Source organism: Drosophila melanogaster, chromosome 2R (assembly GCF_000001215.4).
Source record: "Drosophila melanogaster chromosome 2R".
Taxonomy (NCBI): domain Eukaryota; kingdom Metazoa; phylum Arthropoda; class Insecta; order Diptera; family Drosophilidae; genus Drosophila; species Drosophila melanogaster.
The window spans coordinates 23,632,242-23,656,489 of NT_033778.4; the positions used below are offsets into that span (position 1 = coordinate 23,632,242).

The 24,248-nt window shown below is 45.2% G+C and overlaps 1 protein-coding gene and 1 long non-coding RNA gene across 6 annotated transcripts; one reads left to right on the forward strand and one right to left on the reverse strand.

The window, feature by feature from the left end:
* Positions 1–368: 368 nt before the first annotated feature.
* retn (retained) lies at positions 369–22,579 on the forward strand. Of its 5 annotated transcripts, none has more exons than NM_176254.2 (12): positions 369–1,023; positions 9,998–10,164; positions 10,243–10,393; positions 10,518–10,854; positions 10,916–11,031; positions 15,448–15,520; positions 18,660–18,843; positions 19,194–19,341; positions 19,419–19,912; positions 20,262–20,360; positions 20,516–21,039; positions 21,222–22,579. In NM_176254.2, exons 1-12 carry the CDS (start codon positions 937–939, stop codon positions 21,575–21,577), a joined length of 2,736 nt encoding a protein of 911 aa, NP_788434.1. In that variant the 5' UTR covers positions 369–936; the 3' UTR covers positions 21,578–22,579. The 5 variants fall into 5 exon arrangements, with proteins under 5 accessions (NP_788434.1, NP_476864.2, NP_001286773.1 ...); NM_057516.4 differs by having other exon boundaries at positions 10,931–11,031; NM_001299844.1 differs by having other exon boundaries at positions 10,524–10,854; positions 10,931–11,031; positions 21,222–22,436.
* On the reverse strand, positions 6,136–6,853 carry lncRNA:CR45153 (long non-coding RNA:CR45153). Its single transcript, NR_124714.1, has 2 exons — positions 6,668–6,853; positions 6,136–6,586 (listed from the first exon to the last, which is right to left on the reverse strand). It is a non-coding gene; the product is annotated as a long non-coding RNA:CR45153 (long non-coding RNA).
* Positions 22,580–24,248: the final 1,669 nt, after the last annotated feature.

The following is a 24,248-nucleotide window of genomic DNA, read 5'->3' on the forward strand; positions in this document are numbered from 1 at the left end:
GCGGATACAGATACACGAGCACACCTCTGCCTCAGGTGTTCGTGTGTGTGTGAGTGTATCGGAATGAGCGAATAAGAAGGCGGCGTATTGCGCACACTCTCACACACACACGAATCGGGCATTGCATAGATTGCGATTACAATTTTAATTTAATTGACCACCTCCCCCACCCCCTCCCCTAACAAACGATGGAACGGCCATCCGATTGGCTGCGAACGAGTTCGGGGAACGAGTGTGAATTGGAACGTGCAATTCCATTCGTTCGATTTGAACGGCCGTTCCGGCAACATTTGGGAATGTTGCAGCAACTTGTTGCTATTGCTGTGAGATGGTGTCGGTGTCTTATTCGCCAGTTTCTTGTTCGCTACTCAGACCGATTTGAACTTTCGAGTGAACGAGACGAGTTCCGTGCGGTCGGATAACGGCTTTTCAAATGGACACATCACTGTAATTAGATAACGTCGCAATGTGGATTAATAACAATCGTGTTCTGTGTGTGTGAGCGTGTGAGCAGTAAAACTCTTGATCCATAATTAAAGTGAGAAGCATAGAAGTCACTAGGAACCAAATCGCACTAAACAACCGCAAGCAATTGCAAACAAACAGAAAGGCATAAATGCAAGTGAACGGTTCTTAAGCGCACTCTCCTGTTTCTGTTTTCCAACCAGAATAAAGTGCAAAGAGGATCGACGATCACAAGTAACGGTTCGCGCTCACAAAAAAAAAAAAGAAATCAAATGCTGGCCGCAAAGTAATGCCATATAGAAGCTAAAAACAACACAACAAAAGTGTGCTGTGCCAATTAAACTTCAGCTAAGGAAATAACATCAAAAGTATCAAAGGTCTGCGCAGGTCTTTGATCAACCGCAACATTCGTTATATTCGTCATATTCGTTATATTCGTGACATTCGAGCAGGGTGATCCAATTCGCCTCAATGCAACTGCGAGTGCACCCTACTATGGACTGTAGCGGTCGTTCAACCAGCAATATTGAACGCGATTCCGATCTGGGGGACGATTTGGTAAGAAAAGGAACTTTGTAACACCCAATATGCACCTCTACAGTAACGCCCGAAGTTATTATTATTATAAAGGATTATTATCTTCTTTGAAAAATTGATGTGACAAGCACTAATCAGCTTGGCATTAAAATAAATGTCATACATTCAAGTAATAAACTTAATTGGCATAATCATTCTCAGTAGAAGTATCCAGGTGAAAAGTATGTCAGTAAGTGCCGCTAAATTACCTCTTTATTATCACATCGTAAAACACTGATATGAAATATACAAATGAATTATGTAAACAAACATGTAGCATTGAAATACAAATAATGAAGAAATATACGGAATTCATGGTTATTGCTAACAATCAGCTACTGATGGAAACTCATTCATTTTCCGATAATAATTCTCAGAAGCATTTCGAAGTATTATTATTATTTTTACCAAATGAAATTTGTCAAGCACAAAAATTAATAAGATAACCCACCTTTCATCTATCCATCATATATGTATGTATAGAATCTGTTTTGTTTTTTTCGCGACCGTCTGGTAATTTGAGTTACTAATGCATCAATATCCATTTGCCACGCGAAAAATAGTATTAAGTCTTGACACTGATGGGCCAAGATACCCTATTCAGTCTAAAAAAAATGAAATACCCATTTGCCGTCGGCACTTAGAGGAAATCCTTACCCAAATGCCCAAAAGCGATCGCTTTTTGGCCATAATGATCTCTTGTTTGGGTAGCAACTTATACTTCAGCTTTGTTTTCTGCTGTCGTGCTCGAAAAGGCAAAGGCAATTCCTGCAACCGACTCACATTGTTTGCAGATGATTCAAAACGTAATTATAATGTTAAAAAAATATGTTTATTCAATCGGGGAATGGGAGATTCAAAACGGAGGGAGCTGGCTCTTTTGGCTTTTTGGCGTTTCAGTTTGCCGGAGAGCCGTTAAAAGGTGACATGCTAAATGGTCGCATACAAGACGATTGTGTTGTAGCGACACACTCACGTCCAGCGCGATATACACTCACACGTTGATCGAGCTAAGTGCATGGCACACTCATAAACACAAATAGATTCATCTGTTTTGGTCCCACAAAACCGAGCGATCGGCGTACCGACATCCCGAGATCGTTCACAATTTCCACCGATTGAAAGAGATCTTTCAATCCAAGCTCTTTGATGGCGTTCATATGTAAATAGATTGTTCAAATATTTGCATTATTTGTTAGTACCTTAAATGAATATTAAATGGGTTTTATTGCCTTTCAGGCCTTTCGGCCATTCGCTTTCAGGTATGCAGCTTCATCTCCATCTCCATCTCCATCTCATCGCGACTTCTTCAATTCAATAAAACTCTTGTTAGTCTTTTCCTGCCCCTTTGTTTTCCTTTCATTTTTATTATTGTTAATAGACATTGCCGGCTCGATCAACAATGAGCCAGACTTTATACACTCACTCACTGGCCGGCCGGTCGGTCTGGCTATTTACATAATAATTTTTAATAGCCTCGCTTTTGGCCAAGAAGCGAAGGCGGCGGAGACGCAATGGGCTGTGCAAACAGCGACTGAATCTCGGCTCTCCAGGCCGGCCTATTCGTCATCCCCCCGGATCGATGCCGATGCGATGTGTGCTCCTTGTGGGCCTGGACTGGTGTTAATTGCGGGTCTCTCAATTGAGGGTCCGCATGTGGGTGCTGTGCTGTCTAATTAACCCCACTGCGATCCGGACCGACATGCTGGTGTCATTCGCACATCCGATCCGCAGTTCTATTCAAATCAAATCCTGCCACCGCCACTCGCCGCTCGCATTTTCAATTTTAGCCCGAAAGTCACGATTAAACAATAATGTGGGCTGTCAAAAAGTCATAAATTCTCGAATGAAACCCAGTCCCAGCGAAGAAGTCGTGCCCAATGGTCCATGGTATATGGTCCAATGCCCAAATGCCCAAATGCCCAATGCCCAGTATCGTCATCCGAGCAGCACTTTAATTACATGGGTTAAACGCAGAGTTTAAAATTATTGCCGAATTGTTGTCTGTAATTTTTGAATCGTTTTTAAATTAAATCAAGCCGGCGAACATGACTCGAGACAATTGGCTTCCGATTCCTCCTCCAGCGCCGGAGCAGCTGGTGGATTCACTCCGAGCGCTGCACGTGCTCCAGGCGCAGTTCCCACATTAAATCATACCGGCCTTGGGTTGGGGGAATCCCCCCAAAAAAAAATCTCAGTGGTGGTTAACTGGTGCCGCTGCTGGTGTTTGCACTGATTCACACTCCGGCTCCGATTCCGATTCGGCCAGCGTCGTTTTCCACATTTATTTATGACCGCTTCAGTGCGCCAAGCCAGAAATTTTGGAAGAGTTGTAAACTTAATTGCATCTTAGTTCCATGGGAATGCAGCTCAAGCGCAGCTCAAAGGTCTGGCATTTACAAATAAATAAGTACAGTAAGAACCCTATGATTTGTATCAAATGAATATTGCATTACATTTACGCTTACTACCGAAACGAGTTAACTGTTTCACACTTGGCTAACTGGCGGGCTAACTGGCTGATGGGGTTGGCTTACACCGCATTGGGGTGCCTGTCCCCTTTTCCCTGCGCCACTGGAAGCAGAAATCATTTGGGTCGGTCGGAAGCGGCACCTGTTATAATTTGTTTGGCTTCTTGTACGCTGACAGCCAACGATTTTTATTAAATTCTTTGTGGGGGCTACGCTCCTCTTCTCCCCCCCCCCCCTCCATCCTCTTCTTCTTGCATAACCAGAAGTCAGGGGAAATATTTGATTAAGTATCTGGTGGGGCCTTTGGGGGATAGGATGGCATGGCATGGAATGAAATGGAATGGAATGGGTTGATTTTCGGTGGCGCTTTCCACCGCAATGACAAGCGAAATTTGTTTTGCTTTTAGTTTGCGCGCCAAGGGGGCGCGAACTTGAAACTGGCCAAATGGAGGAGGGGATTTGTCATTTGGATATATGTATGTATATTGGGGGGAAAAAATTTAATTAACTACTAATGCAGTTGGCGGCACTCAAAAGTGCATGGCGACAAATGTCAGAACGGCACAAAACGCCAATGAAAACAGGGCCGTAAAAGCAGAAAGAGCTCGTAAAAAATATGATTATTATTGGCAGTATTACAGTTTGCGCTTTTCGTATTGTTTTTAATGAATTTATGAATTATTTTGCCAACCATAGCTAATAAAACTGTTAATTGGATTTTTCCAGTACAGCTGCCGATTGCGAAAAGCGCCACGAAAAACGATCGCGAATCGCAAAACAAAATGCGAATTTGCGAGGGCACGAACCGAGTATCTGTGTGTATTCCTCTCTGTTGGTGTGTGTGTGTGCGTGTGTGTGTGTGTGCTCGGGGGCCTGGATAAAAAGTGTATTTATCATCGCGCTAATAAAACCCTGCCCTCTCGCTTGCACCGCACATATCGCCCTCCCTTTCGCCGAATACAAACAGAAATGGGCGTGCCAATTGGCCAACGAGAAAATCGCGTGAGCGCCAACAAATTGAATAATCGAGCTGGCAAACAGCAAATCTTAATTTGGCATTTGGCACTGAAAAACACATCCTTGTTTGATGTTCGATGTTTGCCTGTTTTCCTCACTTTGCACCTGCCACAATTGACTAGCCCTGCCACAATTTTCGTATAAAGAAGCCAAGCAATTGCAAGTGAAATTCATACGTAATTATTATCGATTCGTAAGCGATGTGTTTTTTTTTTTTGGGGAATTAAGCAAAGTACACCCATTAAAATTGGGGTATTAAGCATTTAGGCAATAAGTATCTGAAAAGAGCTTCTGCCATATTAGCCAAGTAGTGTAGTAGCTATTTGTGTGTGCTTGCTGGCAACATTTCCTGATTAACAATGGTGGAAAGTGCGGTCTTAGGAACTTTCCTCATGTGGCGACACCCAGTCATAAAACACAGATATATTTCGGGCAGGCGACTGTAACAAGCCCTGCGCCACTCGCATCCAATAAAGTGGGCTCTTTTGCCGTCCAGACGGCCAACAATACCTCCAGAGACCAGGAGACCACGAGACCCAGCGACCAGGCCAAGAGACCAAGGCAGGCGGACTTGCGGGCTGGCCAAGGCAATAAAATAATGCAGTTTTTAATTATTGCCGCCTGCAATCGAAGCTAGACGCAGTGAATCCACCCCGCAGCCGGATGGGCACAAGGAGTCGGGTCGCAAGCGCTGGAGCTTCGGGAAGTGCGACTCTCGCAGTTGGCCGGCCAGCCAGACAGCAGGGGCGTAGTTTGAGCCATGTTTGGATCCATTATGATTCGTTTATTGGTTTTTGGCAAGAGTGTAATTTAAATTAGCTAATACGTTTTCTATTTTCTGCATTGTTTTTACGATATGCTGTTTCCGAAACCAAAGAAAAGAAGAGCGAGTATCTTGTACATAGTCTCTTTGTATGCTCCGCTTTCTAGCGCCCTTTGTGATTGAAAGACCGACTACGCCCCTGGCGAACGTAGAACCCAGCCCAACTATTGCCGTTTAACCGTTGCGTTCCTTTTTTTTAACCGGTTTTGTTTTTTTTTTTTTTTTTGTATTTGTATCTTTTATTGTTTACGCGAAACTTTTCGTCTGCCCGCCGCGCTCGTTTTACATGGGCGTGCGTGCTAAAAAAAAGGGTTAAGGGGGTTGGCTTGAGGGGGGGGGGTGGTGGTTGAGGTGGAGGAGGCCTGTACTCTGTACAGCCAACGCCATTATGTTTTGCCATTGTATATGCGTGTGTGTGTGTGTGTGTGTGTGTTTGTTGGCCCGCTTTTGTTGTTTCCATTTTTATATTTTATTCGCCTTATTTTTTCCGCTTCGACGCTTGGCGAGCGAATGAAATCGCGTTTGTACGCACACACACACACACGCGACCATTAAGAGCGCGCATCTGTGTGCGTACGTGTATCTGTATCTTTCAGATACGTTTTGCATTTTAATTTTATTTCCATGCTCTCGTTGCCCGAACGCAGACCACGTTGCACATGTTTCGTCCCTTTTTACACAAATTTATTTTTCGCCTTTTTCCATCTCCTCAGTTTTTAGCCGCTGGCTTGCAATTTCTTTTCGCTTTCGAATATTCCGCTGCAGTTGCATCGCGTTCAAATACATAATTCGCCACGGGGTGGATGCGTAAATGGGTAATTTTATTTATATATTTATTCAGTTATAAGATCCCGAGCACACATGTGCCAGCGAAACGGAAAACTAAAAGGAACCAACTCAAGGGGTTGATTGGCATATAAAAACGGATTCTTTGATGGCCTGTTAACGGTTTGGCTTAAGCTAACAATGGCTTAGAATCTTTAGTCTTGGCTGCGGTCCAATTAGCAAAATTGTCTGTGAATCGATTCCGTATACGCAATCTAATAAATCTCCCGCAGATTACAGACTCCCGGGGGCAGTGAAGAATTCATCTCCAGAGGCCATCGTGTCATCCAAGATTATGATTTTGACAGGCATCACGACGATATGACATATGCACGAATGTCTCTTCGATCTATTTTTATAGGAGAGATATCTGTCAGCACATGTTTGTAACCCTACACTCGTGCCCTGCCTATAAATAAAAAAGTTAAGATCACAATTTTAAGGAGATCTTTGTTATAATATATTGATTAATTTATCTCGAAATACCTACAATTCTTATCCCCATTAGCCTTGAAGTAGTGCTTTATTGGTTTAGGACTCCGAATTTCTAATTTCTCTTGCCTTTTTTCCAAGTTTAAACAATGCGCCTAATTACTCAGACCTACGATTTGAATAAGACGAACGTAATAAACTTAAGACGCCAGTACGCCCCGGTCTGATCCTCAAATGAGACTCCGGCCGAACCCACTTGAGTCATAAGGACATTAGGCCTTAGTTTGTCAAGAGAGTTCGGGCTAAAAAAAAAAAGAAAAACAAGAATAAGAATAAGAATAAGGACAACGAAAAAACAAGGAAATACAGTTGTAAAACCGGCGACTCGAGCCACAGAAAAGCAGAAACAAATGCGGATACACATGCTCGCCGGCTCGTAATCTTAATCCTTCACACAATAAACGCCCCTCGAATGGACTGCTGTATGTGTGCTATGCAGGACTCTCTTCTGGTAGCAATATCCTGATCCTGTTTGCCGGCAGCGCCCTTCACAGCTTCGCTTCTGGATTGTCGCATTATGGATTTCCGAGCGGTCGCAGCGGTGTGTCCTTTTGTTTTAAATTAGCACGGCATGTTGCACATGCGGCATCATCTGTCCGTCCGTTTGTCCAGTTGTCCGTTTGTCCGCATTCGAAACCCTCGAAAACTGCGAGCAATTTCCTACAAATTTGTCGCATTCGATTGTCGAACAGCGAATGGAAATTAGTCAAATTGCATTTGTAGTTCATAGTTCTGAATGCAGCGATGATAATAAATTAAGATACATTATTTCCAGCCACTTCTATCGAAATGTAATGTCAACACTAATTAGCGATAAAAAGCCAAGGCAGAGGAGGGGAAGGGGGGCTAAGTACGGTCTGTGGCAAATAAATTAAATATTTTTCCTATACAGGCCACTCAGATAGTTGCCTCCGTCTGCGGTGCATCGAAAGCTATTAAGGTAAATTGCACAGGTGCCAACCGCCCCCCCCCCTCCCCGCCCACTCACCAAAATGCCCATGCCCACATCCATTTGTTTGAGTTTCGGAATAGTATCTCTATCTTACATATGTAGCACCGAGTTTTCCTCATTGTCTGTGGGTCTAATTGCGATTTAATGTCTTGCCTTAGCAGTTGGCGACTTCGTGTTTAGCTGGCGATAACAGTAGCGTTTTATCAACGCAAAAATTAATGGAACTGCCGTGTCCCCCGCCGACCAGGTGGGTTCGCCATAGCCATCTGTAGGTACATACAGATACATACATAGTACACCACCGCCATTAGTCGAGTTCCGCACTGTGCGGGTGTTTTCCCGCCTTCCATTGGATTGGGCACCTAATGCCCTCCAAGTGGAGCACCTCTTATCGCTTCACGGTGATTTATGCGTCGCTTACAGCGACTATATATTGATATTCCACGGAAGCTACGTCGATATTCCAACGAAATTCCATATCTGAAATGGGCATTGTTGCGGTGATTTTGATGGATTTCTTCCTTGAAGGTGGAACCTTTTCTCCATCCTCCAGCTAAGTGCATTTCCTTTCCGATTGTTTAAGATGGCTCGAAATGTTAATAATAAGTTCATAACATGTTACCACTAGTTGCAATGGTTTCTTCCGTGCTACTTTGTTGGCTTTTTAATGAATATCTTAAATAAATTGCCTTGTGCGCGCTCTTTGAGCATTTCCATCTGCCGATCCGTATCCACAGCCATGCGATCCACTTGCACCAGCCACATTAAAGCGGCACAAATTCGTTGTGCATTAATTAGACATTTTATAGGTGCAAGTTGGCATGGCCTGCATGCCGCCGCTTTCCGTGGCTGTTGGCTGTTGGATCTTGGATGTTGGCCATTGGCGGAGCCCAGACCACTGCATTCTGTTTGGACCTGGTCAACAGTAGACCGCAACTAAAACGCACACATGCACACAGTGTGGCTGCATTTACACGAGCATCTGCATGTATTTCGCACGACTCCGATAAGTTACATTAGTTTGATATACACACATGCACAAACTACTAACTAACCCACCAAGTCGGTTTACGTTTGGTCTATTCTGGAGCTATGCAGCACTATATTTTGATTAAATCTTAATCTATAACTATTATTATAGCTTAAAACAGGATTTTGCAATTGAAAAGCGTTTTTTTAAAGTATGCCATAATCATTTTGACCGCAACTGCGTGTGGAATTGCATGTGCAACATTTTCGCCATAGAAGCGCTTTGCATTCGCGCCGACTTCAAAGAATTCCAGGAACTCCGTTTCTCTATGGTCGAGGCATTGTCTATGCCTTGGTTTTGGTTGCACTTATGATTATGCCACAGCGACACCAACACTTGAAGTACCAACACCAGTGCTGCACCACCAAAGAGCCAGGCGATAAATGTTGAACACACTGGGTATCCGGCAAATAGCTACATACGAGTATGAGACCGACTTGGGTTGGCCTGGCTTACTTTGTTTGGCCCCTGCTCCGCTGGCTCCCCCGGCTCCTCCAGCACCTCCAGCTCCTCCGTTGGCTGTGTTTAAATTGAAAATTCCCGATTTGCACACAGTCACAGATGCGCTTAATTTGCACCTCTCCAAATGCATAAAAACCAAGAAGCCGTGATGGAGTTGCATCGGACTTGAAGCTAGCTAACTCTGGCTCTGGCTGAAGACGCAGTCGCAGTTGGTGACTTCAACACTCCCGGCCATGCGTGGCGGACTTCTTGGCAAAGAGTCACGGCTAGCACTGGTCTGCCATGTCTGCTAGTTCTCCCAGTTTTGCCGGCCAGGAGCGAAGCTTCAGTAGCTCCCCCCAAAACCCTCCAACCGGCCCTGGAGCGGGGCGAACAGCTCTGGGCTGATTGCCGTTTTGTGGGTCTGGCATTGTTAATTTATTAAGTGGTTACCTTTGTTGTCACCCCGCCGGAGGAAGTGGCTTTCTGTTTTCAGCACTCGCAGTCTTTGGCTTTCAGTTGCTTTCAATTGAAATTGCGCGGCGTGCCAAAGTTAATGTGACTCTTGGCACATGCCATAAACCAGAATCGAGATGGTGATGCTTTTCAGCTGGATCAATGACCACTGCCCACGCCCAGTGATCCGCGGTCAGTGATCGGAGTGCCTCGATATCGATTCTGATTCCGATTTGCCGATTTGCCGCCTAACAAAGTGTCCGTATTAAGCTGGCCCAGCGGGCAGCTTGTTGACATAAGCGCCGCCATTAATTCTCCATCACCTACATGGGGTCGCTTTGTTTTTGGTTCTAGGTGCACTGGGAGAAATGTTGTATTAAGAATTAGATGTATAAGCCCCTCACCACCAAAACTCATTTCAAAAACGATCTGCGTTTCCTTCTGTGCAGTCACATGGTGATCGAACGGACGACGAGATGCGCGACTGCGACTCCGTGGATGGGGAGCATCATCAGCTGAGCGCCAAGGCGGCGATTGCAGCCCGCCTGAGTCACACAGTTTCCGGCGGCGGTGGTAGCTTCGCCAGCCCCGAACCGCAGACCGAGCTGCCCCTGAGGTGAGTGACTGCTCCTGATTAATGTCCTGGAGGTGCGGAGGTGCGGTAATAATCGCTGCAACAATCCTCTTCCCACAGCCATCACCATCAACTGCCGCCGAATCATCCGCTCAACGCTCTGGGCAGCTTCATGGGCATCGGCGGACTACACAGCATTCCAAATCTCCAGCACAGCGACGTGCTGGAGAAGCTCAAGATGCAGGTGCGCGACATGAAGGTGGGCCTGATGGTGAGTGTTAAGATGTCTATCGAGCTGAAGATACTGTAGCTACTATCATACAGCTAAAGTAATTTGAAGGGAAATCGGATATTTATATCCGTATTATATTGGAAATACCTGTATTTACCCGTAGGAACAGGACTATGCTGCCGCAGCACATGCCGCTGCTTTCGGGGCCAATATGCTGCCCACGACGATCAGCTCGGGCTTCCCACTGCCCCACAACTCGGTGGCCTTTGGCCACGTCACATCGTCGCCCAGCGGTGGGAATGGGAGCAGCTACAACGGAGGCACCACCCCCACGAATAGCTCCAACAGCAATGCGACCACCAATGGAGGCGGCACAGCCGGACCTGGAGGAACAGGAGGATCGGGCGGCGGAGGAGGTGGTGGCGGCGGAGGAGGCGGAGGAGTGGGTGGCCACCAGTTCTCGTTCGCATCACCCACAGCAGCGCCGAGCGGCAAAGAAGGTTGGTATCTATCTATCGCGTGGCAGGCGGCGATCCATTTGTGTTTAACTGTTGCACTCAGCCCGCCACTTTGCAGCCAATTCCGCATCGAACTCGTCGACGTCCAGCGAGGCTTCCAATTCATCGCAGCAGAATAATGGATGGAGCTTTGAAGAGCAGTTTAAACAAGTCAGACAGGTTAGTAGAGTGCTGGGCGAAGGGAAGGGAGTTGGAAAGTCGTGGGGTACACACAGGGGGCGGAGGGCCCGAGGTTCAGTCAATTGAAATCGACAAAACTGTGTGTAAACAAGATGCAGGCAAGCTATCAATTAACTACTAATAGCCAGTCGCAGTCCAGCGGGAAAGTATCTCATCCTCATCCCACCTGGCCGAAGGGGATCGAAACCAGTTGGAAGACGCTGCAGTCCAGCAGTCAAGCTGCCCGGCAGTCCGCCAGTCCAGCACTCCAGTTTGTGATCTCGTTTCGGATCTCGTCATGGTACGGCTAATGCTAGTGCCGCCTTGAGGCGTTCCAGGCGATACGATAGTTCCGGTTTGCAATTGAGCAATTAATGTAGCCCTTTTCAGGGCGTTAATTTGGTGAGAAAATAGCTGGACAGCATCCCCCGGCATGTGAGGTCCACATGCTGACCGAGTATGCGAGCAATTAGGCCCGAAATCCCCTCGAATCCTTACAGTTTTTGGTGTGGTCATTAAATGTGGTTGCCAAAATCGAGGCACAGATACAGCCACAGATACAGATACTGATATACAGATAGAGATACGGATACGGATACACTGTGTGAACCGCGACAGCTTTTGGTTCGTTTTGGTTGGGCCTGACTCGTCTCGTCTCGTCGCGCCTCGCCTCGCTTGGGTCATAAAAACCGAATTTCGATTAACTTTAAATGCACACACACACACACACACACACTCGCCGTTGCTCCCTTTCGGCCAAATAGCCATGTAGCTGTGGCCATAGCTATCCATCAAACGGAGCCCGCATTCTCTATGCACTATAAAAACTTTGACCCTCGCAATGCAATGCAAAAGATACTTATGTATCTCTGGTGGATGGGGCTTTAGTCGCAGCTCTGGCCGCAAATGTATCTGTAACTTCACGCTTAACACCTTCGCTTACACCGTGTGCGGCTCTTGAATGATGATGATGTGCTTGCAGAAACCAGAAACCAAGCTGACCAGATATACACATATGTATATATATCTCACAACTCCCTTTGGCCACCTCCAACTTGGCTTGGTCTGTAGGTGTCGGATAAATCCCTCGCAGCACATTCAAAATGGCTGTTTCGCTCTTTCATTAATTGTGGAAACGAGACGAAACGTTAATTATGTTAATTGAAGCGATAGCGGCTGGCTGCGACTGCGAGAAAAGCCATTTTGAAAGAGCATCGCACAGATACGGTCGCCGATACAGATACAGATACGCTCATTCATTCGCTGGCTTCTCAGCCATTCGCCTTTCCCCAACTTTAAGTAAAATTCACAGTGCGCTCTGCTCTGATTTTAGTTCTCAGTCTTGGCCATCAGTCAGATAGTCAGCCATCCATCTATCTATATATCTATCTATCTTTCCATCCATCCATCCGCAGACGAAGAGACAACAAGTAAAACAAAAATATTATTTTTGGTACATTTCGCTGCTCATTTCTTGTATTATATAGTTTCTTTCTGCCCTGCTCTCATTAATCAATGTCAATTATCTGTACGTACTGAATAATTATGTTTAATTATAGCCCGAAGCATTTTCCAATAATATTCTATATAAATATATTCATGTGTTCTTGTTGAAGAATTCAATCGTGGCGATTGTGCCATTTCCTTTCAATTCGATGCTTTTTGGCGCGTGTTTTGTAATTCACTTAGTCGTCGCAGAACTTACGTTCTAAAATCTGGTGAATGGTAAGTTAAATAATTGCAATAATCTATAAAGAGGTTAATTATTTAACTAAAACTAAACGTTGACTGAAATATACAGAGCCCTTTTCTAAGCAAAAAACAAACAACTTAATAATTTAAATGGCTTTCGGTTTGACAAATCGTTACAACAGATTAATATTTAATGGGTATTTATTTAGTGCATTCATCATTATAGCATTCTCCAGAAAATTATAAGAGCCAAGAGATGAAATAAAACATAAAAGACGATGAAAAAACGGAAAGTCTGTTCAACACATTTCGAGTAATGAGTGTGAAATTCTTAAATAAATATGCCGGCAACCTGCAGATGTATCTGCATCTGTAGCGGTATCCGTATCTGTATCTGTATCCATAGCAGCGGATAGAAAACGATGTGTGAGTGCTGGCCGTTGAATTATGCACTCGATGCGGCAGGACAACACTTAGGGACCAAAGGCCGTCCGTGCAACGGGATCATGTCCATATAAATTTTAATGTCCACTGGAACCTTTTTGCATCCATATGCTAGGGCAACTATATCTGTATCTGATAGTTATAAATTACACCCACACCCACACACACACACACACGGGGGCAGGCAAAGGGAATTGATCTGGCGAAATCCAGAATTCCCAGAATCAAGGATTCAAATTTCAAGCACCCAGGCAGCGGATTTGTCGGGTACTAAGTCTAGGCGACAAATAAGTGAGATTATTTTTATAACCCGAACCCAGAACCCCGAATCCCAATTCCAGATTCCCAGTTCACGATTCCAGATCCCGAAGAAACATGTGTGTGCTCAGGCAGCGGCAGCAGCATCTTCGATAGTTATAAAAACGATTATGATTGGTCTACGGCAAACGTGGCAGGGGATAGAATTCTTGTTTGCCGGTTTTATAACTTTATTGCTACGGATTTGGGAGAGATATTGGTAGCGCTTAACGGTTTTGCGGCTGCTGTGATGCAAGTTCGGGGATCGAAATTCGGGAAAGATATTGGTAAATGAGGCACAGGCAGGTTTGCAACCCTTGTGCGTGAAAGCGAGACTTCATTTTATGATTATTAATACGAACGAGTACCCGAGTACCGCAGACAGGCAGGCAATAATGTAGGTACACAGATACAACACATGTGTGTGTGCGTGTGTGTGTGCGGCGGCAGCGACGCAGGCAGCATTTCGATCCAGACTCCTGCCACAAATTTAGTTGATAAACGACCTTTGATGGCGTTGCATCGTCGCGTTGATCAATGAAATAAATCGAAGACTGCAAGTGAAATATAGTTCCGAAATCGGGAAATCATCTCAACAACAAGTGTGAAACGAAAGCATCAGCTCAAAATGCTCATCTCCGAAGATCAAATTCAGGAGGTACATCCACGTGTATAATGTACATATAAGGTGTAATCAGTGAAAAGCAACGAATCCTTCGAGGAACCAATCCAGTTGAATTTCAATTAATTTATTTTGTGTTTGGCTCAACCCCGAGCGGTATAAAGCCACATATGTATATATGAAGGTTTTTTTTTTATTTTGTTGGCACTGCTCCTATAGCTCTTGTGGGCGTCGAGAATCATAAAAAATATCCCCAGCCCAGCCAGTTTGGAAAGAAGTTGGCAGAAGGATTGGAGTCCAAAGTGCCCGGCCAAAGTCGGGGCTCCAAGTCTGACTTGGTTTTAAATCATTTATGCGAGGAGGTGGAGAGGCGAAAGGAGATGGAGAAGGAGGCAGTTCATCATTCGCATTGACTTAGAATGTGCACCACGGATGGTGCAGGGCTCCGTCTGTAGCTCCGTCTCCATCTCCATCTCCATCTCCAGCTTCGTTTCTTTCTTTTTGCAGTAGGCGGAAAGTATGATGAATTCCGAATTTGATGAGTTCACTCCGATGTTGTCATTAATTCTGAACATACTCGTACCAAGTTGTGACTAGGGTTTTTCCTTCCACGGACTTGGTTCCTGGTGGCAAAGGTCAAAGCATGAGCCGCAGGAAAAACGCAGCACATAGCGACGATAAATAATAATGTATAAATGGCAGATACATTTATGTACTTCCCTCGTTTGTATCTCCGGCTCTATCTTTATCACCTAATTATCCGTTGTGCCACTCGCGCGCCCATTGAGCTCTTCACACTCTAACAAAAGTCCAAAGAGGCAGGATTGGAGGGTTAGGGGAATGTTTCTCTATCAACCCCCAGCAAACAATGTACAACATTGCAGGGAGCGACAGAGATGGAAACAACCAAACACGCGCCCCTGTCATCATGAGCGTCTATTGTTGGCCCAACAAAAGGCCAGAAGTGAGCCAAAACTCCATTTTGTGCCAATCCATTGGCCTAAAGAGTCAAGTTGTTGTCAAGTCTTTTGTTCGATTGTTTTGTTTAAAATCTCACACTAATACGCTTATAATGGTTCGTTTTGTATGTTTATCTACATCAAAACTAATTTAGTCATGATATGATGACATTTAACATTTTTCAATTAATAAAAAGGTTGTGTAATATACTATTTTGTGATAAATTACAAATATAACTGCGGAACAATGCTTTAGAATCTTGAATGAAGTCGTTAATGTGCGTTAAATGTTTGTGGCGCCCCCGGGTGGACATTAACTGGTATTGGGAAAGCGTTTGCTTTAAAATTAGCAAACTTAATAGCCCAGTCTAATCTATACATTTCTAACACTTCTAATTGCAGCTCTATGAAATCAATGATGATCCCAAGCGCAAAGAGTTCCTGGACGACTTGTTCTCGTTTATGCAAAAGCGCGGTAAGTTGCACATTGCATTGAAGTTTTTCAAGGGGCGCTCATAGAGTTGGGATGGCGGGACTATTGGGGGGGGGGCTGTATCTCGAATCTGAATTATCACATTTGCATATCCCTGGCCCAGATGACGGATTGCTGACTCAGTCAGCCAAGTGTTTTTGGGGCTCACTCAAATTATGTTAATTGAATAAATTTCTCGGCACTTTGACGTTTGATTTTGAGCAGCGCGAGCGGGCTAAAGGGGAGCCATTAAAATATGCAGAAATTCTGGTGAAAAGGAAACCAAGAAACCGAGAAATCGAGAAACCGAGAGAAGAAGAGAAATCATTTTGGTGGCTGACTTTTTGTCATTTTGTCACTTCAAATTACTGTCACATACACACGCACACACACTGTGGGAAAAGGGGGTACCATATGCATATTGGTACTTAAATTTTAAAGGCGACTTGCAGCGGCAATCGGAGCAAATGCCTATTTATAAATGCGAGTATGCTTTCCTGCACTTTTGTCATTAATTATGGGCATTACCGAATGCAAGGGAAATCGGTGGCATGCACCCACCCACTCCAAATGCCTGGCGTGACTGTACTTTTTCAATAAATTAACTTCCGGTTGGCGATCCAAGCGCAATCCTTGAGCCTGTGTGTGTTTGCCTCGATTGCCTGACTCGCAACCCGAGAGGGCATTAAATTTGTTTGTATTTGCACAAGTCGTGTTCCAGGGAAATAGTACGAGTACAGTGATGTTGACCCACGGCAAACTCTCATAAACTTGGCAGCAGAAATGTACTTCAAATATACTTGCAAAAGTATTCTTTTTCAAAATTACTCTTGTACTTCATGTCCAACTGTAATTAAATTTACAAATTTGTTAGATGCAAATTCGTGACTTTGATTAGTATTCATTGCCTTGAAATGAAATTTACATTCCATGCTGAAGACAACATTATTTGTTTATTTATGTAATTTCGTATACGTTTCATACAAAGTATTGTATATAAAATCTATGCTCTGAATAAACATACTTACACGTCCCTATATGCGTAGAACATCCCTGACAACTTAATGGATTTTAATCTGTCACATGCGTTCAAGTTTTGACATATGCACGCTCACCCGTCGCGGTCACTGCAAAGGGGGTTTTTGGGTGGGGGGGACACAGAAGGGGCAGGGGCGTAGGAGCAGGAGGTGGGTAAGGGGGGTCGCCTGCTGGGGTAGAATGAGACTACTGTCTAAAAGTTGTCGTCCGCCATGAGAAGGAAGCGCCGAAAAATGCGACTCGGGCCAAGAGTATTCCGTGTCCGTGTCCATGTGTCTATAACCGAATGATATTGTACAATTGTACAACTAACTAACTAACGGAAATTATGCCAAATGTAAGGTATAAATAAATGTGATTTGAAATTTGAAATAAATGTGGATCGCTTGCCGTGAGTTGTTTGTGCAGCGAAGAGCGGGCGCAATTCTTAATTAAAAGACGTCAATCACTTATCAACGCGGCCGCTATTTTCGTAGCTATTTCCCAGTGCTCAACGCCCAACCCACCATACACCATCTTTGGGATTTGGGATATGGGAACTAGGAACTAGGAACTGGGAACTGGGAACTGGAAACTGGGAGACCGACTCGATGTCGGGACGAGCGATGCGACTCCCTTCGGCGCTGGTGGCGTTATGATTTCAGACTCGATCAAGTTTCCCTTAATTTCCATTAAAAGCGCCTGACATCTAGAAAAACAAATGCAGTCGAATAAGTAAATAAATAGATGTGCCCCCAAAAAGAGTTCAGTCTGAAAGCCACAAAAAGACCGCAGTGGGGGAAAAAAATGTAAAAAGCTGGCAGGAAAAATAATAATAATAAGTCGGCAGTTGGCATTTGGCATGTGCGTGTCAGGAGCAGCGATCGGTTGGGATACTCCGGTTAGGATCAGATCGATACCCTTGGGCAGGAGATTCGATTCGATCCGATCCGATGCGATGCGATGCGACGGAGAGTTTAATGATCGATTCGATTGACGGGCGGCCGGAGCTGATCATTAAATTGCCTTTGATTATGTGCGTCCTGCCCAGATTTAGATTTTTTTTTGGTTTGTGGCTCGTGCAATCCACAATCTTTTTTTCCCTGGCACATTGTAGACGGATCGGTAGATGTGCATATCTACCAGATTGTTCATTTATTTTGTGTTATTCCTTTTTGATACGAGCATCACCTCGCCACTCAATTTGTTTATATGCATAAAAAACAAACGTATTTTCATTCAATCAACACGTCCATCAAAGAGTTTGATTGATTCCTCTGGGGCTCATAAAAGACAACGAAAACGAAAACGAAACCAAAAGTCGATCGATCGATGGATCGTTGGATTGTTGGATCCATGGGGCAGCAACAGGCGGCAATCGGTGATATGGTATTTGGTATTTGGATCGTAAAAAGGAAAGGAGCCCGCGCAGATTTATACAACTTTGAGTTACAAACGTACAGAGCCAGCAATTATGTAGGTTGATTCGTTTTGTTTTTTAATCGTTTTCAAGTGCCAAAGATGCTTAGTGGGATGTTTAAATAGAAAGATGATATGATTATAGAATAGTCTTTAAGCAAATGAACCATACAATGGTATCCAAACTATCACAGAATTTCTCTCTGTGTGCAATAAAAAGGGAAGTAGAAAAGAAAATTTCAATAGTACAAATCAATAGCAAATAGAGGCCAATAGAATGCCAATGTGTATGATGATGATTAGCCGCCATAAACAGACCAACATATGTACAAACATGTGTATATACTACGAGTATGTGTGTGCGTGTGTTTCAAATCGAGCAACAATTAGGATTTATTTCAGTTTTTATCGGCCTCGCTCTGCACTTTTCAGCTGCTACAGGGGCTACAAGTGTTAATTGCTCCGTGATCGATGAGTGGGAGTGGGATGATGATCGTGGATCGGGGATCGGGGGGAATCGCTGCACTCTTTGGGGAGATAAATCTGTTTTATGGATCTTTAAATCGTGTTTTGCTTGTTGGTGCATTTAACGAGCTGGATGGAAAAACATAGCCAAGTGCAAGAACAAGTTTCATTGCGCAAACAGCTGAATTCGGAATCGAATGTTTAGTAAAACCCATCCCCACCCCCCCTAATCACATTTCAGGAACTCCGATCAATCGGCTGCCGATCATGGCCAAATCGGTGCTGGATCTCTACGAGCTGTACAATCTGGTGATAGCCCGCGGCGGCTTGGTGGATGTTATCAACAAGAAGCTGTGGCAGGAGATCATCAAGGGGCTGCACCTGCCCTCCAGCATCACCAGTGCCGCGTTCACCCTGCGCACCCAGTAAGTGGATATTCCATTCAATCCGTTCAATCCCTTGCAACTCAAACATCCCATCGCGGTTACCTGCCACGTTGAGCTATGTCCAAGGCAAACACAAATAGCATCAGCAACCCAAGATGCGGGACAAACAGAAACGGACAATCAAACATTGCAGCGATCAAGCAACAATCGATCAGCAATCGTGGAGCTCCCTCTGTGGGATCGTGATTTGTTTGCCTGTCGCTTTCGTATTTACACGATAATTCAACTTAAACAGGACATCAACGTGAAGTTTGCCCCTTTCTCTCTCTCCCGCTGCCGCTTAGAGCGTCTGTTTGCCGCGCTTATTAATAATTTTATGCATCTTGCAGATACATGAAGTATCTGTACCCGTACGAGTGCGAGAAAAAGAATCTGAGCACGCCGGCGGAGCTGCAGGCGGCCATCGATGGGAATCGCCGGGAAGGACGCCGCTCCAGCTACGGCCAGTACGAGGCCATGCACAACCAGATGCCGATGGTGAGTACACAAAGCAGCAGCTTGGATCAGCCAAGAACTTGTGGTACTAATGTCTGATATGCTCCTATGCTCCATAGACGCCCATTTCGCGACCCTCTCTGCCCGGTGGCATGCAGCAAATGTCGCCGCTGGCGCTGGTCACCCATGCCGCGGTGGCCAACAATCAGCAGGCTCAGGCCGCCGCTGCCGCCGCCGCAGCTCATCATCGCCTGATGGGCGCTCCCGCCTTTGGCCAGATGCCCAATCTGGTCAAGCAGGAGATCGAGAGCCGGATGATGGAGTATCTGCAGCTGATCCAGGCCAAGAAGGAGCAAGGCATGCCGCCGGTCCTGGGCGGCAATCATCCCCACCAGCAGCAGCACTCACAGCAGCAGCAGCAGCAGCAGCATCACCACCAGCAGCAGCAGCAGCAGCAGTCGCAGCAGCAACATCACCTGCAGCAGCAGCGCCAGCGATCGCAGAGTCCGGATCTGAGCAAGCATGAGGCACTCAGTGCTCAGGTGGCCCTGTGGCATATGTATCACAACAACAACAGCCCACCGGGATCGGCACACACCTCGCCGCAGCAACGGTAAGCTCTTCACGATGTGCGACATTGATTTCCGTCCTTTCGAGATTTCGCAATTGCCAAATGCTTACAGTGGCAACCAGTTTAATTGAACGCACTCCAACTGGTTTTTGCTTTGGCAGATTCATAATGTTGAAATCTGCCTAAATTCAGGTTTTACTTAATTAACAAAGTAAATGCATATTGAAAATAGTAATATTTAAAATGAATTAAGTTGGAATAAATTCAGAGTGCTGGCGCCATCCAGCTTACACACTTCTCAGGCAATAGGAACAGCGCCACCTGCTTGCGAAGCATAGCTGTACAGCGAAGACACTAACCATTTACCATTTCTCTCCATTCTCCACTCCAGCGAAGCCCTGAACCTGTCCGACTCGCCTCCAAATCTCACAAATATCAAACGGGAACGCGAACGGGAACCCACACCAGAGCCCGTGGACCAGGATGACAAGTAAGTTGGCTCCATACCCGCACAATAAAATGTCAGAAAGTCGAGGCATTCAATGTTCAAACTTTGCGTACCTTATGTTTGTTGATAATTGCAAAGAATTGATTTAGTTTTTGTGAGAAGACTTTTGTGCTAACCAAATTGGTTTCTTCATCCAGATTTGTGGACCAGCCACCTCCAGCGAAGCGCGTGGGCAGTGGCCTCCTTCCGCCCGGCTTTCCCGCCAACTTCTACCTGAATCCACACAACATGGCCGCTGTGGCAGCAGCTGCGGGATTCCATCACCCATCGATGGGCCACCAGCAGGATGCCGCATCCGAGGGCGAACCAGAGGATGACTACGCTCACGGTGAGCACAATACCACGGGCAACTCGTCCTCCATGCACGACGACAGCGAACCGCAGCAGATGAACGGACACCACCACCATCAGACCCACCATCTGGACAAGTCCGACGACTCGGCCATTGAGAACTCACCCACCACGTCGACCACCACCGGTGGGTCGGTGGGTCATCGTCACAGTTCGCCCGTTTCCACTAAGAAAAAGGGCGGCGCTAAGCCCCAGAGTGGAGGAAAGGACGTGCCGACCGAGGACAAGGATGCGTCGTCCAGTGGCAAGCTCAATCCTCTCGAGACGCTGAGCCTGCTGTCCGGAATGCAGTTTCAAGTGGCACGAAATGGTGAGTTCACTCGAAATTAACTTAAAGCATTTATCACGGTAGCAAGTAAGATAAGATCGGAAATAACTGAAGTATTAAAATCACTTTCAATTGAATAGAAAGATTATATGTACCTCAGTAGTTGGATTGTAGCCACCCAAGCATATGACCATTGAACTAATATAAACCGTGATCCCTTCCAGGAACTGGCGATAACGGCGAACCGCAGCTGATTGTCAATCTGGAGCTTAATGGCGTCAAGTACTCGGGAGTGCTGGTGGCCAATGTGCCGCTGTCACAGAGCGAGACAAGGACGAGCTCACCCTGCCACGCCGAAGCACCGACAGTCGAGGAGGAGAAGGATGAGGAGGAGGAGGAGGAGCCGAAAGCCGCTGAAGAGGAATCGCATCGATCGCCAGTTAAACAGGAGAACGAGGATGTCGACCAGGACATGGAAGGCAGTGAAGTCCTTCTGAACGGAGGCGCTTCGGCGGTGGGTGGTGCTGGTGCTGGTGTGGGTGTGGGTGTGCCCCTGCTCAAGGATGCCGTGGTCAGCTAGGAAGGATAACGCGACGAACCGGCATGGAAAGAAGAGACAAGGAAAGGAATACCAAAGTCATATTTTTCAGAAAAATACAAAAGCAGTTAAACTCAAACACACACACACACACAAGCACACAGATGCCGAACCTAAATGTACATACACACGCATGCGGCAGGAGCACAGGAGCATCAAGGATGTGGACAGGACATGAAAAGCGCATTAGGCGCATCCCAGCATTCGATGTTCATGCATGCAGCACCATACCCAACCGCCCGAAACTCAAGTGCGAGATGCCGCCAGTAGAAGATCATGGAATATATATACATTATCGAGAGTGTATATAGGATGCGTGTGTGCTCCATTTTCACATTTGCATAAAAGACAAGCCAGCGAGCGTGTAGTTATCGATAGCCATTACTTACATAAGCGAGTGCATAAGCATCACTTCGGATACATACAACCAATCCAATACCCGTATATATATATGATATGATATATGAATAGGTTACGATTCCCACACACCAATTTGTTTTTAGCGTGAAATCTGTTTTATCCTCTTACGAACTTATCCTTTTTTGTGTTAGGCTGCAAGGCTTTTTGTACATATCAATCAATACTTAGCTCGTAGGCCATATGCTATACTATATACTATACTATATATATATATATATATATATATACTATATATACTATACTATATCGGAACCTAGTTTGTAAGCACACAAGCACGCATCACACCGCAGTAATACACATGCATATCCATTATGACCGCATCGTAGACATATTTAGACGTAAAATCAACACAAGTAATAAGCATAAATGTATCTGTCGTAAAATTAAATAGCGCTTTTGGCACCCACACACACACACACACAAAAACACACACCACTTCGATTGCCCCACAGTTTCTACTGCTCCAGAGCCAAGCGGATGGTGGCAAGCCACGGCAGATTGATGAGCATATTCTAAGCATAAGCGTTCAATTTATTGAATAATAAATCTATTTAATTTTAGTTCAATGCGCATTCGAATCTATCTCGGCCATAAAACACACACTGGCCCACTGGCTAATTAACGCACTTGGTTGGGAGGCACATGGATCCACCATGTCGTTGGACCTGGGTTAAGTGCCCGGGCCAGCAACGAAGTGAGAAGCACTCGAACCCAAAGACATAATATTTGGCTTTTCCCGCATTATAAAAGAAAAACATATTCCTTTTGTTTTGTTTTGTTTTGAGCCCAAGCCCCTCCAATTTCGACATGGTGAAAAAGTCATAAACTCACAGAAGGGGCCGTAGATTATGATTATCATCATTGATGGCGGCAGCCTGGCCCGCAAAATGCACACCAAACAAAGTGATGAAAAGCAAATGTTGTTGGAAACAATGGATGCGTGAAATTGTTCGCACCCCGAGGGCAAAACGCTGCGCTTAGTCCGTTTAGTCCGCTCCACCTTGTCCTGCCCAACATCCTCAGCCGTATTCCTGCCCAGGTGAGCTCGAGTGCTAACTACATTAATGCATAATGTGGTTGGTGGTGGTGGCCAGGCAGTGGGTTCCCAGCGCTCGGAGAGCGATACCAACCGGACCCATCAGCTTAATGACTTGCGTACGGCGAACGCAGCCTGGCCAAAAGGACCTTGATAAGTGGCAAGTGCGTTTAGGACCTTGGCCGTAAACAGCCAAAGCTGCGAAATGTTGCTTTGCTGCCTCGCGACTCAACTTCCTGGTCTTTAAGAGACGAAACTTTAGCTAGGAGGGCAAAAGGCTTCTCACATTAAAAGGATACATTTCCGCTTTAAATTCACATCAGTTTCAAGGTCCGAATTAAAATTATTGTCTTTGCACTGCGAAACCGTCTATTGTCTCTTCTTAAAGATGATTCCATGAGCATATTCTACTCCCTGTTTGTTTGAATTTCTGCACTGGCAGGCATGGCTAAGTAAATGAATATTTGGCCCTGGTACTTAATTTGGGCAGATTGAATTAAATATCCTTGAAAACTTAATCACCAACTAAAGTCCTGTTCGAAGACAAGAGAAGCAGCTTCAATTTCCTGGTACTGGTAACTCGCATCCAACGGACCTAATTGAGTCGATTTGGTGTGGAATTTCAATAATTCCAATAGCGCCTGCATTCGGGATGCATTTGCGTTGCACTCGGCATTGGGTTTCCAATTAGTCAGCACATATTTGTGGTCTTTCTTGACCAGACCTAGGAACCATTTGCGCATAATTGGTTTTCCAGTTTTGAACATTAATTAAAATAAATGCTGATAATAAGGCATGCTTTTAACCCCTGAGTTCAGCAGCCACAATAAATTGCGAAAAAATCAAAAATAAATTATTCAAAGGTAGCGGGTCACGTGTTGAATGCTCTCAAATTGCCCAACTAATCAGGTGCAAGGTCCGCGGTTCGTCCTGCTCCCTCATAAATCGTTTGTATTCCGGCCCCGGGCATTTTATTTTATTTTTTTTTTTATATATTTTATTTGCTGCCTTCCTCACAAAGGAATGAATGGAAAACATTACAGAAATTAGCCGACTAGAATGGAATGGAAGGAAGTCGTCGCCGACGCCAGGGAAATTCATTTCTGTGTGCGCACGAGAATTCTGCCGTTCAGGCTCAAATTAAAGGCCAATAATACAGTAATAAAGTCGGCAGCCAATCGACCTGTGGACCGAACC

Coding starts and splice junctions, on each gene's coding strand:
- retn (NM_176254.2), top strand. CDS start 937: ATGCAACTGCGAGTGCACCCTACTATGGACTGTAGCGGTCGTTCAACC. Junction 19,342..19,418: donor TGCACAACCAGATGCCGATG/GTGAGTACACAA, acceptor TATGCTCCATAG/ACGCCCATTTCGCGACCCTC. Junction 21,040..21,221: donor GTTTCAAGTGGCACGAAATG/GTGAGTTCACTC, acceptor GATCCCTTCCAG/GAACTGGCGATAACGGCGAA.